General features: G+C 43.2%; 1 protein-coding gene across 1 annotated transcript in view; it reads right to left on the reverse strand.

The window, feature by feature from the left end:
• Window positions 1-278: 278 nt before the first annotated feature.
• The window catches only part of LOC115416284 (neuropilin-1a-like), a 20,509-nt gene continuing 5,930 nt past the window's right edge, over window positions 279-14,857 (reverse strand). Inside the window, exons 3-9 of the mRNA XM_030130037.1 lie at window positions 13,602-13,793; window positions 12,939-12,989; window positions 10,347-10,484; window positions 4,982-5,286; window positions 2,849-2,945; window positions 2,448-2,492; window positions 279-825 (exon numbers count right to left, since the gene is read on the reverse strand). Coding sequence (XP_029985897.1) covers window positions 557-825; window positions 2,448-2,492; window positions 2,849-2,945; window positions 4,982-5,286; window positions 10,347-10,484; window positions 12,939-12,989; window positions 13,602-13,793 — 1,097 coding nt within the window. The 3' untranslated portion in view covers window positions 279-556. The remainder of the gene's footprint in view (window positions 826-2,447; window positions 2,493-2,848; window positions 2,946-4,981; window positions 5,287-10,346; window positions 10,485-12,938; window positions 12,990-13,601; window positions 13,794-14,857) is intronic.

Consider the following 14,857-nt stretch of genomic DNA (forward strand, 5'->3'; position numbering starts at 1 on the left):
CACACACACACAGACACACACACCGACAGCCACACCGCTCATATGCAGACGATGCACATGTTTATGGTGTTAATGTTCTCCTGCTCGCGGGGGCGTGGCCGGATAATGAGCCCAGAACTGAAGTGCACATTTCACATACTCTGCTCTTCCTGTGAAACAACGTCGGCGAGAAAAAGACAAGAAAAAACAAACTGAAAAATCCGACCTTATCGTCCTTTAAAAGTACACCGACGATACTTTCATCGGAATTGGTCTCAACACCAGCATGTGATTACGTGAAATCAACAAAGCACGCCGAAAAACAAATAGAATCCTTAGTTTTCTTCTTCTTTTTTTTTTTTTTGCTGTACAGGTTCTTTATACACAGTGCCCCCTGCAGGTCAGTCCCTTCCACCGCCGCTCCTGAGAAAATAATGACATGGGCTCGTGTCCCCGCCCACCCTGCCGTCCCATTGGTGGCTTCAGCCCCTGTGGTTCCTCCCGTCTGATTGGCTGCGTCATGTGTTCATTTGGGAGCGTTTCTCCGGGCTCTGCCCCCCATCCGTTCACCTTTTTTTCACGCCTCTGAATAGTTCGTCTGTCCGTTCATCTTGTCTTTCTTTAGCTTGACGCCGTCCACCAGCTCAAAGTTATAGTTCTCCAGCGCCGATAAGTTCCTGTCGGTGATGCTGCCCTGAGAACAGGCGCAGTACAGGACCACGCCGCAGATGGCGCCCAGGAACACGCCCAGCGCCGACATGGCAATGATGGTGATGAGGATGGGGTCCAGGGTCTTCAGGACCGGACTACCCAGTTCACTGGTCTCCTGGGACAGGGAGTCCATGGCTGCAGGAGACACAACAGGAAGTCAGCAACGCAATCAAAGACCGATTATAGGCAATAGAGGGTCTGCATGTGACATCACCACGGTTCCGCCCACTGAGTGTCAGAAAGAGGCAGATGAGTGACAGCGTTGGCTTCAGTCCTGTCTAAACTGAAGAACAATATTGAATAAAAATGGGGCAGAGCTGTTGTGAGACTGGTTGTATTTTCAGGTTCTTAAAGCAGTGGGAGCTATCGTTTTACAGACACCCAAAGACAAAGAAAAGAGAAGGAGATGGATCCACAAATCCAGGAAACCAAACCTAGATCTGTGGATCCTGTTTGGGGTCAGCTAACATTCACTGATGCTGTATTTTTGGGTCCAATCAGACCTGAAATGACCTATTGTTTTGGCTAACGGTCCTTCTTAGTGCAGCTCTTGGTTTCATGATCAGATCTTTCCTGGTTTTTGTCTCATTTTGTGATTGTGAACCTTGTGCTCCTACATGATTAGTAAACGAACTGAAACTGAGGCCAACCTAGTTTTACAAATACGGAGGAACTGGAGAATAAAGCTACGACGGAGTATTAGGACCACAGAAGAAAAGAAAAACACTGGGCACTACCAGAAGAAAGTCAGAAAATATGGAGATAAAACATGTAATTTAATGAGAATAAAGTTGAACACAAAAAGAATCACAATGTTCTGAGAATAAAGTCGTACTTATAAAAAAAACTCATAATTTAACAAAAATAATGTCGTAGTTTCATGAGATTACAGTCGTCATATTCCGACAATAAAGCCATAATATTACCAGAATAATGTGTTCATTTAAACCAGGTGGTGTAAATCTGCTAATTTCCCAGAATGCAGTGGTGCCCTGCTGGTCCACAGCAGTAGTATCTGTGTTGGATAAAGGACTGGATCTGAACTAGACTCAGTAAATCTGCTCAGTCTCAGTAGATCATGCATATATTCACTGGGGTCAGTCCACGATCCACTGGAAATGACCTTTGGATCAGCTGGTTCTGGGCCCTAGTTTTGGAGCCTTTGGATCAGCTGGTTCTGGGCCCTAGTTTTGGAGCCTTTGGATCAGCTGGTTCTGGGCCCTAGTTTTGGAGCCTTTAGATCAGCTGGTTCTGGGCCCTAGTTTTGGAGCCTTTGGATCAGCTGGTTCTGGGCCCTAGTTTTGGAGCCTTTGGATCAGCTGGTTCTGGTCCTAGTTCTGGACCACTTGTTCTTTGGTAGCTCGTACAGATCCATGTCCAGTCCAACTGTCCTTCATTTAATTTCAGATTTCCCATGCTCCTTTGCTCTGGCTGTGTTTACTGCTATACTCCGTCGTGTTGAGCAGGTTGGTTTAAGACAGTCAGTCTGACTGAGAGGGGCGTGGCCTGGGGGGGATGTGCAGACCCTCTATACACTGATGACCAGGGGATCATCAGTCTGTATAAGAGGTGAATGTGTCTCTGATGATCTGATTCTAATAATAATTGTAGTTCTGTGGTTAATAACTAATTATAATAACTGTAATAACTGTGGTTCAGTTAAAGACATTAGATTTATTCTGAAAACACTCCATTTTGAATCTGGTTGTGTGTAAAACTCTTGTTGGACACGTGAACATGTGAGTCGGTGTACGTACGCAGGATCAGGATCTCTGTGGGCGGAGTCGAAGGAGCTTCTGGATCTGGACCAAAACAAAAACAGCCTCCGTTAGACTGAGTGGAAGTGGGGGGGGGGGGTCAAAGTTCAAACCACTGGAACTAAAGGGTCCGTGGACGCCACCGCCAATTCGATTTTCATTTTCATATTAATAAACAAAAAATGGAAAACAACTCATATTCTGTTTTTCATTTGAAAAACAGTAAATGAAACTAAATGGGAATAAAAAAGTTTTTTTCAATTCCACCCTTCTGTTTTTTGTTTTTTCTTTCTTTTTTTTTTTTTTTTTTTTACAAATAACAGGATACGAGTTGTTTTCTGTTTTTCATTTAATATTAAAATGAAAATTGAAGGGCAGCAGGAAAACACACACACACACACCTTTACAGTCTGCAGGGTTCAGTCCGTCCAGGATCTGAATCGTATCCACGGCGATGTGTCCACTACTGCGTCTGTCGGCCACGCCCTCCACGACCACCTGTAACAGACACACACACATATTACACACATATACACACACACACACACCCAGTGTTGTGTGTTAGTGTTTGTTCAGTCGTGTGGACTGAACTGTTCCTCAGGTGTTTGTTTGTGGGTAAAACTGTAAAACTACATGTTTTCACAGAGTTCACAGAACATGTGTCATAAATGTGACTATTGAAGTAAATCTGTCTCATCAGATTTAGAATTATTATTAAAGCCATTGAATTTCTAGTACTGAATTTTTCGCACTGAAATTAAGTATCTGAATTCTTTTGTCTTTGAATTCAACTACGTTCATAAATTTAGAATTAAAAAAATTCAGATGCAAAAAAATTCAGATTAAAAAAGTTCAGATGCTAAAAATTCAGATCACACATCGGCACTGATCGTCTTCCTGCATCGGTGTCACATGACACCTAACGTAACTCGATTGGCTGGCCATCAGTTTGACTTGCGATTGAATCGAATGCTTATCCTTTTTTTTTTTTTTTTCTTTTTTTTCTTTTTTTTACAATTGCTTATCCTTGGTGTCCCAGATGCGTGATCTGAATTTTTTGCGTCTGAATTTTTTGCATCTGAATTTTTTTTATTCTAAATTTATAAACATAATTAAATTGAGAGAAAAAATTCAGATACTTAATTTCAGTGCAAACAAATTCAGTGCTAGAAATTCAGTTGCTTTTATAATTCCAAATCTGATGAGACAGATTTACTTCCATAGATGACACACTGAGTGTTTTAGTCGTGTGTGTAAAGGTTAATAATTGTGTTCCATTTAAACATTAAACCTGCCATCAGATCCATAACAGAACCTGGACGTCAGAGTCAGTTCAGTTCAGGTTCCACATTCACATCCATTGGATCCATATGTGGTTCAGACCAAACAGCAGAAGAACCTACACATGAACCATGAACGGTTCTGTTTGTTTTAATACAAAAAAATCAGTATAATTGTACCAGTATTCAGCCTTTGTTTATCATTTACACATGTTCATTATAACGTGCAGATAATGTGGATCTACAAACACACACACATTTAAGAACAGACTGAATATTGGTCCAATTACACAGAATTATTTTTACACAGTTCAGGTTGTTCATATTTGTTCATGTTCTTTTTTCACACTAAAATAAAAACCATCATGTATTTGTGATTCCTGGTACGTAGTTTATTCTGTTCTTATTGTTCTGGTTCCATTCTCGTAACCAGTTCAGTTTACGGATTCAGTTCTATTTACAGAACCAGTTCTGTTTAAGGATCTTGGTACCAGTGCCATTTACGGATCTCAGATCCAGTTCCGTTTACTGAACCACTTCTGTTGAAGGATCATGGAACTAAACCGTGCTCTGACCTCCAAGCCCCGCTTAGCGCCCTCATAGCCCCGCCTCCTGTGGTGCTTAGAGCTGCTCTAACCCGCAGTGAACCAGGAGACCAAGCCGCTCCTCCACAGACCTCTGATCTAGTTCTGAATAATGTTCTCCTTCAGGTCCGACCCATAAATCAATACACGTGCACTCTTCTGCTGTTTGTATTTCCTTTAAAGCTGGCGAATGTCATTTACGACTTCCTTAATGTCAACTCCAACTCCCTCATCGCCACATCAGGCCCTGCAGGAAGCCGGGCTCAGGGCTCCGAACGCCGGCTCCTGCGGCTTCCAGAACGGTGCCTAAGCTGCTGAAACAGAACTGGTTCCATTACCCAGTTCTGTTTATGGAACCAACTTCACGCTCCCTTTTTCTGAGGAAATTTCAAGGATTCGAGGATTTTCACTGTCATACCAGCACACATTTACACATTAGATGGGACGAAATTCAGTCGCAGATTTAGCCCAATACCATCTAAAATTTGAGATTGTTCATGTTATTCACATTGTTGTAAAGGATAGTTTGGAGATGCAAACAGTTTCATCATGTAAGGACAGTTGTATTAATTATTCATTATTATTTATTTATGGTTGGTTCTGTTCTTATTGTTCTGGTCTGGTGGTTGACTGACAGTTACAGGTTGTGTGGTTCTGATTGGTGCGGTACCTGATAGGAGGCGGCGGCCCGTGGCAGTAGAACCCGCCCCTCCCTCCATCGTCCGCCCTGGTGTCCGCTCAGCATCCACAGGATCTGCTCGCTGTCCGGCGTCTCCTTCCTCTGCTTGATGTGCAGTTTTCCGGCGTGTTCTCCAAACATGTGGTACCAGAAGGACATGCACAGGTCCGAGTCCGGCGCCGTCACCTTCAGACTGGACAAGCGGGCCACCCGGTCCTCCTCCGACTCGTCCTCTCCAGGTTTACTGGGCATGTCGGTGTCGCTCAGCTGCATGTAGATGAAGTTCCCCGGTCCACCTGCAGGGGGCAGCAGAGGATAAGGAACCACATACAGTCAGGTCCATAACCATTGGGACATCGACACAATTCTAATCTTTTTGGCTCTAAACAACACCACAACGGATATGAAATGAAATGAACAAGATGTGTTTCAACTGCAGGCTTTCAAGCTGTAATCTGACAGTATTTACATCCAAATCAGGTGAACGATGTAGGAATTACAACAGTTTGTGTACAGGGGTTGGACAAAATAATGGAAACATCTTAAAAAATCAACAAAATCTAATTTAATATGGTGTAGGTCCGCCTTTTGCGGCAATTACAGCCTCAATTCTCCAAGGTATTGATTCATACAACTTGGGAATTGTTTCCAAAGGAATTTTCAGCCATTCTTCAGTTAGAATACCCTCCAACTCTTTTAGAGACGATGGCGGTGGAAATCGACGTCTTACTTGAATCTCTAAAACTGACCATAAATGCTCAATAATGTTGAGGTCTGGGGACTGTGCCGGCCATACGAGATGCTCAACTTCATTAGAATGTTCCTCATGCCATTCTTTAACAATTCTAGCTGTATGGATTGGGGCATTATCATCTTGAGGTGAAGGTGTTTCCATTATTTTGTCCAACCCCTGTATGTACCTCCCATTTTTGAAGGGACCAAAAGTAATGGGACAAATTAACAATCGTAAATCAAACTTTCACTTTTTAATTCTTGTCACAAATCCTTCACAGTCAATTCCAGCCTGAAGTCTGGAAGGCACAGACATCAGCAGACGCTGGGTTTCATCCCTGGTGACGCTCTGCCAGGCCTCTACTGCTACTGTCTTCAGTTCCTGTTTGTTCTTGGGGCATTTTCCCTTCAGTTTTGTCTTCAGCAAGTGAAATGCACGGTCAGTTGGATTCAGGTCAGGTGACTGACTTGGCGTTTGCATAACAATCCACTTCTTTGCCTTAAAAAACTCTTTGGTTGCTTTCGCAGCATGTTTTGGGTCATTGTCCATCTGCACTGTGAAGCGTCACCCAATGAGTTCTGAAGCATTTGGCAGAATATGAGCCGATAATATTGCCCAAAACACTTCAGAATTCATCCTGCTGCTTTCGTCAGCAGTCACATCATCAATGAATACAAGAGAACCAGTTCCACTGGCAGTGGGAAGTCCAACAATCCTGGTAAAAAATACAGTTTCAGATAACCTCCATTAGAACCCTGCATTAGGTTTTATCATTCAAAAGATGATTTAGGAAAAAAATTTGGAAGAAAAAGGAGATGTTTTAGAGGTTGCACAAGTTGCTGGAAGTTCCCTGGAAATGGACTAATTGTTCATTTTCAGCACAGATGAGCTGAGCTGTAAGAGAAGAGCAGGACTATCAGAACCAAGGTCTGAGGGATTCAGCTGGAAATATATGGATGAAGTAACTCCGCCCACATCTGTGGAACTGGAGTAAATATATGGATGAAGTAACTCCGCCCACATCTGTGGTACTGGAGTAAATATATGGATGAAGTAACTCCGCCCACATCTGTGGAACTGGAGTAAATATATGGATGAAGTAACTCCGCCCACATCTGTGGTACTGGAGTAAATATATGGATGAAGTAACTCCGCCCACATCTGTGGTACTGGAGTAAATATATGGATGAAGTAACTCCGCCCACATCTGTGGTACTGGAGTACATATATGGATGAAGTAACTCCGCCCACATCTGTGGTACTGGAGTAAATATGTGGATGAAGTAACTCCGCCCACATCTGTGGTACTGGAGTAAATATGTGGATGAAGTAACTCCGCCCACATCTGTGGTACTGGAGTGTAGAACTGGTTGTGGTCCATTCTGTGACTCCAGTGTGACACCAGAGCAGAAGCAGCTGATGGTGGACACCATGATGTTAAATGCAGGTTCTTTGGTTCCTCTAAAGCGTTGGGATGTCCTTCATCCATCAGATTGTGAAGGGAAGCAGATCAGGGCTTTTGTCTCCACCAGCACCATGCGTTTGTTTGAACCTTTGGATCTGCCACAAACATTCTGAACAGTTCCTCCAGTAGACTGGGCTGATGATGCAGACTTTCAGAAGGAGGAGAAAACTGGGCATTCCACTAAAGCTGTCAGTGATGTCACTGACAGAGGGGCGGAGCTTATTCCAGACTTCAACTGTAGCCGAACAACAAATGCAGATCACAAACAGTACTGGCAACAAGTTGTCAAAGAACACAGGAACATTTTTGGTCATTTCAATAAACCAACAGTGGTTGTTGGACTTTCTAAGGAACATTTTTATGTGAGTGTCAGTTTGATTTGGAGAATAAAATGACAGATTCTTCTAATCTGCTTTATTCATTTGGACAGTTCTGTTAGAGTATGTGGAGACATCTGCACCTGTCTGGGACACCTCTAAATATTAATGAATTTGCATTAAATTTGGACCGAAGTAATTTGGCCAGATATGGAACCAAATGTAGGGTTCGAATCCAGAGAATCTGTAAAAAATTTTTTGGACCACCCTAATTGGCAGCCATACACGCCCACGCCATGAAACGACCACCACCATACTTCACTGATGAGCTGGAATGTTCTGGATCATGGGCAGTTCCTTTCTTCTCCATACTCTTCTCTTCCCATCACTCTGGTACCAGTTGACCTTTGTCTCCTCTGTCCATAGGATGTTGTTCCAGAACTGTAAAGGCTTTTTCAGATGTTCGGTCAACTCTTCTCTGCTCTTCCTGTGTTTGATGCTCAGCAGTGTGGACATGTTGTGCTGAAGCCTCTGTATTCCCTCTGCTGCACTCTTCTGTTGATAGTTGTCTTTGACACTCATCCATCTTCCTCCTGGACGGTGTTCTTCATCTGACCAACTGTTGTGAAGGAGTTTTCCTTCACCGGGGACAGAATTCTTCGGTCATCCACCGCAGTTGTTTGACGTGGTCTTCCAGGTCTTTTGGTGTTGCTGAGTTCACCGGTGCGTTCTTTCTTTTTAAGAATGTTCCAAACAGTTGGTTTGGCCACAGCTCATGTTTCTGCTCTCTCTGATGGGTTTGTTCAGATTTTTCAGCCTAATGATGGCGTCCTTCACTGATAGTCACAGTTGTTTGGATCTCATATTAAGAGTTGAGAGGAACAGATTCCAAATGTAAATAGCACACTTGAAATGAACTCTAGACCTTTTATCTGCTCTTTGTAAATGGGATAATGAGGGAATAACACACACACCTGGGCTGGCCATGGAACAGCTGAGCGGCCAACTGTCCCAGGACTTTTGGTCCCTTCAAAAATGGGAGGCACACATACAAACTGTTGTAATTCCTACACCGTCCACCTGATTTGGATGTAAATAATGGGTACAGTTACATGACGTTCTTTTAAATCCAATTTATTTTTCCAGAAGAAATTAATTCGGAACTAAAGTGTTTTCTCTTCTGTTTACATGGAAATGTTAAACCTGAATAAAGGTTTCTATGAGGTATTAATGAGGTAGATCAGTGAGCAGAAGGGTTTGTGCTGCAGTGCTCACGTTGCCTTGTTCTGGCAGCCCTTCTGTTAGCTTAGCCCTTCTGTTAGCTTAGCTTAGCCCTTCTGTTAGCTTAGCTTAGCCCTTCTGTTAGCTTAGCTTAGCCCTTCTGTTAGCTTAGCCCTTCTGTTAGCTCAGCCTAGCCCTTCTGTTAGCTTAGCTTAGCCCTTCTGTTAGCTTAGCTTAGCCCTTCTGTTAGCTTAGCTTAGCATAGTCACTGCATTTCCATGGTCACACATATCCAGTTTTTTAAAGGTGATTTGTCGTCTTTTGTCAGAGATTTTGTCAAATCCGATTCTCTCTAATTATTTCTTCAGATCTGCGACTTACTGCACTCATACAATCTGTGGACTGTTGTGTTGACGGAAGTTGGAAAATCTTTTTGTTGGAAGGGATGCATGCGCTAAATTAGCTTTGCTTTAGCGTTTTAGCTTTGCATTAGTTTTTATTTCCCAGATGTTCTTCCTGCAGTAAGTCACATGACCATGATCTGAGCCTCAGTTTGTGATCATATTGACCCCAGCGGACTAAAGGAATGATTAGGAGAACTGAACTGACCCAAATCACTCCTAAAATACTACAAATCACCTCTAAAAGCCTGGCTACGTCTGAGCAGAGGAATGAAGCCATTATGCTAAGCTAGGCTAAACTAAGCTAACGTTAGGGCTGCAGTTCAAACTGTTTGTCCCACTTGTGGAACTCATTAGTTCAGGACAAATGAATGAATCCAAAGCCAGTGTTGAACTGTTCCTTCAGGGTTTTCCAGGCTGGTAGATCCCATCAGAATATTCCACTGGAACGCTTTGGGAAGACTAGACTGCAGTGCAGATTCTTCCACCAGCGCAGAATGTGTGCGTCATCGCCACAGGACAAGACACTGAGCATGTGCAGAATGGAAGGAATAAAGTCCAAACGGAATAAAGGCTTTACATGTCCAGGAAGAATTTAGAGCGCAGTTAAAAGAGGATTAAACCACTGACTTTAATCAGGTTTAAATTTAATCTGAACTTTTCTGTTTCAACTGGAATAAGGTGTTTACATGGACATCTGAAATAGGATCCAACCTGTAATCAGATTAAACCAGGAAGAACAGTTGTCATGGAAACGCACGGGCTGTCAAATTACAGCTGAAAGTCTGCAGTCACAGCACCTCTTGTTCATTTCATTTCATATTTCATTTCATATCCATTGTGGTGGTGTTTGGAGCCAAAAAGATTAGAATTGTGTCGATGTCCCAGTAGTTATGGACCTGCCTGTAGAAGTGAGCCACGTTTACCTTCAGACGTCAGTAAACACAGAATGAACTGAACTGAAACTGTCTGAAACATGAACTATGAAAGACTGGGCCTACACTGGTACTGTTCTAGGGAAGGACAAACACAGGTTTGGTTTGTTTCCAAAAATCTGATTTTTTCATAAAGTTCTGATCAGGTCCAGTCAGTGCCAGGTCCGCTTTCTTTTCAATCAGAGAAAGTTAAACAGAAATAAACAGCTGAATAAAACACAGGCCTGGACTCACTGTCAGAGTCTGGGTAAAAATCCTCCGGTTCATTTCCTGCTCCGTCCTACCTGTGTGGTCGAGGGCGGGGCCTTTGTGGACGGTGGGGGTCCCGCTGGTCTGGATGAGCCACTCGGCGCCCCGCCCCCCCTCGCTGGTCCAACCGCAGAACGAGGAGAAGTCGAAGTTACAGGCGAACCACACGTACGCTGCAGGAAACACACACACACACACACACACACACACACACACACCCAGCAGCAGCAAAGTCAGGGGTTGGTCCACACACATGTCAATCAAACACTGAAACACTGTCCTGGCCCCAGTGGGCGGTCATGTGACCAAACAGAGCAACAGGTAGAACAGAAGGGAAACAGAACGGGGGGGTGGGGGTCTTCTACCAACAGGTCAAACCCTTTTCCTATTTGGTAACATGATCTTATCCTTATCTTATCTTACCCTTATGTTATCTTAACCTTATCTTAATCTTATATTATCCTTACCATATCCTTTTCTTATCCTTACCTTTTCTTAAGTTATCATTACCTTATCTTACCCTTATCTTATCCTTACCCTTATCATATCTAATCCTTATCTTAACCTTATCTTGTCTCATCCTTACCTTATCTTATTCTTATCTTAATCTTATATTATCCTTACCTTATCTTATCCTAATCCTTACCTTATCTTACCCTTAACTTATCTTATCCTTACCTTATCTTATTCTTATCCTTATCTTATTATCTTATCTTATCCTTATCTTAATATTAGTCTTATCTTTACCTTATCTTACCCTTATCCTTACCTTACCTTATCTTACCCTTATGTTATCTTATCCTTACCTTATCTTATTCTTGTCTTACCTTTATCTTATTCTTATCAGTATCTTTATCTTATTCTTATCTTTATCTGATCCTTACCCTTATCTTTATCTTATACTTACCCTTATCTTATCTTACCCTTATCTTATTCTTATCCTTATCTTATCCTTATCCTTATCTTTATCTTACCCTTATCTTATCTTATCTTATCTTATCTTATCTTATCTTATCTTATCTTATCTTATCTTATCTTATCTTATCTTATCTTATCTTATCTCCTGCTCTCATCTTTCAGGTGCTTAAACCAGTTCTCAGGTCTCTACACTGGCTCCCTGTCTCTCAGAGAACAGACTTTCAAATTCTCTTGCTAGCATATGAAGCACTGAATGGTTTAGGCCCAAAATCCATCAGAGACCTTCTAGTCCAGTCTGAACCATCCAGACCACTTAGATGGTCTGGTGCAGGTCTGCTCTGTGTTCCAAAAGTCAGAACTAAACATGGAGAATCAGCGTTCAGTTTCTATGCTCCGTAGATCTGGAACAAACTACCAGAAAATATCAGGTCTGCTGAGAGTCTGAGTTCTGTTCAGTCCAGGTTCCAGACTCACCTGTTCACTGGGTTGGGGTTCTAGGGTTCTGGTTCCAGACTCACCTGTTCACTGGGTTGGGGTTCTACGGTTCTGGTTCCAGACTCACCTGTTCACTGGGTTAGGGCTCTAGGGTTCTGGTTCCAGACTCACCTGTTCACTGGGTTGGGGTTCTAGGGTTCTGGTTCCAGACTCACCTGTTCACTGGGTTAGGGCTCTAGGGTTCTGGTTCCAGACTCACCTGTTCACTGGGTTAGGGTTCTAGGGTTCTGGTTCCAGACTCACCTGTTCACTGGGTTAGGGTTCTAGGGTTCTGGTTCCAGACTCACCTGTTCACTGCTGCCGCTGACTAAAAGGATTTGGACTTTTTAAATTTTATATTCTCTTTCGAAACTCTGCACTGCAACTCTTATTTAATGTGTGTTTTTATTTTTTTGGATTTTATGTCTTCTTTTCTTACTTGCTGTTTTTAACCACCTTTTACATGTTTCTTTTATAATGTTTTAAATGTGTTTCTTTTTCCCTGTCATTGTAGTTCAATGTCCTGTGTGAAGCACCTTCAATTGCCCTGTTGCTGAAATGTGCAACACAAATAAACTTGCCTAAACACGTTTTCCTTCAGTTTTCTGTAGGATCGTCTGCACATCGCTGCAGTTGTTGTATTTATTGTAGTTTGAGGCTGTAAACGTGGATCTCCTGGTGTTCTCAGATATTTCATTTGTATTTATTGTAGTTTGAGGCTGTAAACGTGGATCTCCTGGTGTTCTCAGATATTTCATTTGTATTTATTGTAGTTTGAGGCTGTAAACGTGGATCTCCTGGTGTTCTCAGATATTTCATTAGTTTCAGGAGGAAAGCGCCTCAGGTAGTGCCATGAACATTCCAAATGCTGCTGCTGCCTCAGTTTAAACTGTTCAGTGTGTGGAAAACCTCCACTAAACAGGAGGACGCTTCCCTCCAAAACCACAGACAAACAGAAGTAGAACGTCACCGCAGGGGCGGAGCATATGGATGGGACCAGAAGGGTGTGGGTGGAGCCTACATATGGATGACGGGGTTCCCATAGCAACTATACATAAAGTACTACTACTGTGAAGTCTAAGCACAGCTGAGTTAAGGGCTGAACTATGGAACGTTTTCAAAGGTTTACAGAGGTCATGTGATCGGGGGGGGGGGGGTGTAACCATGAACACAGCAGAAGAGGAGACGAAAAGAGTAGTAGTAACCATGGCAACAGGCAGGGCCGACGTTCTCACCTTGGATCAGGTCGTCTGGTATGATGGAGTCGATCAGTGTGGTACCGCCCACTGGAGACAGAAGGGGTCAAAGGTCAGAGAGGGAGGAGTCAACACACAGTGAGTCTGACAGAACCAAACAGAAGGGTCAAAGGTCAGAGAGGGAGGAGTCAAACAGAACCAAACAGAAGGGTCAAAGGTCAGAGAGGGAGGAGTCTAACAGAACCAAACAGAAGGGTCAAAGGTCAGAGAGGGAGGAGTCAAACAGAACCAAACAGAAGGGTCAAAGGTCAGAGAGGGAGGAGTCTAACAGAACCAAACAGAAGGGTCAAAGGTCAGAGAGGGAGGAGGCAAACAGAACCAAACAGAAGGGTCAAAGGTCAGAGAGGGAGGAGTCTAACAGAACCAAACAGAAGGGGTCAAAGGTCAGAGAGGGAGGAGTCAACACACAGTGAGTCTGACAGAACCAAACAGAAGGGTCAAAGGTCAGAGAGGGAGGAGTCAAACAGAACCAAACAGAAGGGTCAAAGGTCAGAGAGGGAGGAGTCTAACAGAACCAAACAGAAGGGTCAAAGGTCAGAGAGGAAGGAGTCTAACACAACCAAACAGAGGGGTCAAAGGTCATGCGTTGCTGTGTGTTGTTGTGTGTTGTTTGTGTGTGTGTTGTTGTGTGTTGTTGTGTACCTGTCATGCTGTCGTAGTCCTCAGGTGTGTCGGTCGTGGTGCCACAGTCTCGTCCTTCCTCACAGACGGTGGTGGTGGTCATCGTTGCCGTGGTTACGGGGACGGTGATGGGTGCAGTGGTGGTGGCACCGAACGTGGTCATGGGAGGGGTGGAGATGAGCGGTGTGGTGGGAGGAGCCACAGTAGTAATGTCTGGAAAAAAGAGAAATAACACACGAATGAACCAGGAGAAATATTTAACCTTTAAAGACCCCGACATCCAGAACCATCTACGGATCTAAACTGTCCTGACCTTTGACCCTGTCTCTGGTCCTGGTGACCTTTGACCCTGTCTCTGGTCCTGGTGACCTTTGACCCTGTCTCTCCTGGTCCTGGTGACCTTTGACCCTGTATCTTCTCCAGACCGTATTGACTTCAAATCACCACAGTGTCACTGATTTAATTTAATACATTTATACTAATATTTTTCTGTCATTTATATATATTTTTTATATATTTTGTATTTTTTTTCTAAACTCTAGTCCATTCGGTTCAATCCCATCTGATCATACAGACGGGTCTCTGTCTTCTGCCTCTGGCTCATGTTCCAACATTATATCACATCATCTCGTTATGTTCATCTAGTCAATTGAACATTTATGAATTCAGTTTTCACAGAAGTCGCCGTAGCTTTCGACAGTAACACCAAGTGCATCATGGGATATTTCCAGCCCAGTCTACAGGAGTCACCGCCCAGTGCATCTGTGGTTTAAGCTAACAGACCAGTTCAGTTCTACATGAGGATTATACATATAAGCCGTTAATCTGCTGATGACTTTATTTGATTAAACGATTATTTGAACAGGTGGAAAAAATAGTAAAGTTTCAAACTAAATAAAACTGTGAATCCAGCTGTAGTAACATGATCACCATCCCATAATGCACTGGGGTTTGACAGTAGGTTTCTCTGAGTCCCAGATGCAGACTGGTTTACTTTGTATTACGGTCTCTGATTGGTTTGTGGCTGTTGTTTGTCTGATTATTGATTGTTTGTATCAGTGTTTTTCAACCTTGGGGTCGCAACCCCACGTGGGGTCGCCTGGAATTCAAATGGGGTCACCTGAAATTTCTAGTAATTGATAAAAAATAGGGCTGGGCAAGTTAACGCGTTATTACCGTGTTAACGCATTCATTAAATAACGCCGGTGCTGTGTGTACTGGCTGAGAGGAGAAAAGAGCGAACTTTACAAGTACTGCTGAATCCACCTGTGTGGAAC

Source organism: Sphaeramia orbicularis, unplaced genomic scaffold (genome assembly GCF_902148855.1).
Source record: "Sphaeramia orbicularis unplaced genomic scaffold, fSphaOr1.1, whole genome shotgun sequence".
NCBI lineage: Eukaryota > Metazoa > Chordata > Actinopteri > Kurtiformes > Apogonidae > Sphaeramia > Sphaeramia orbicularis.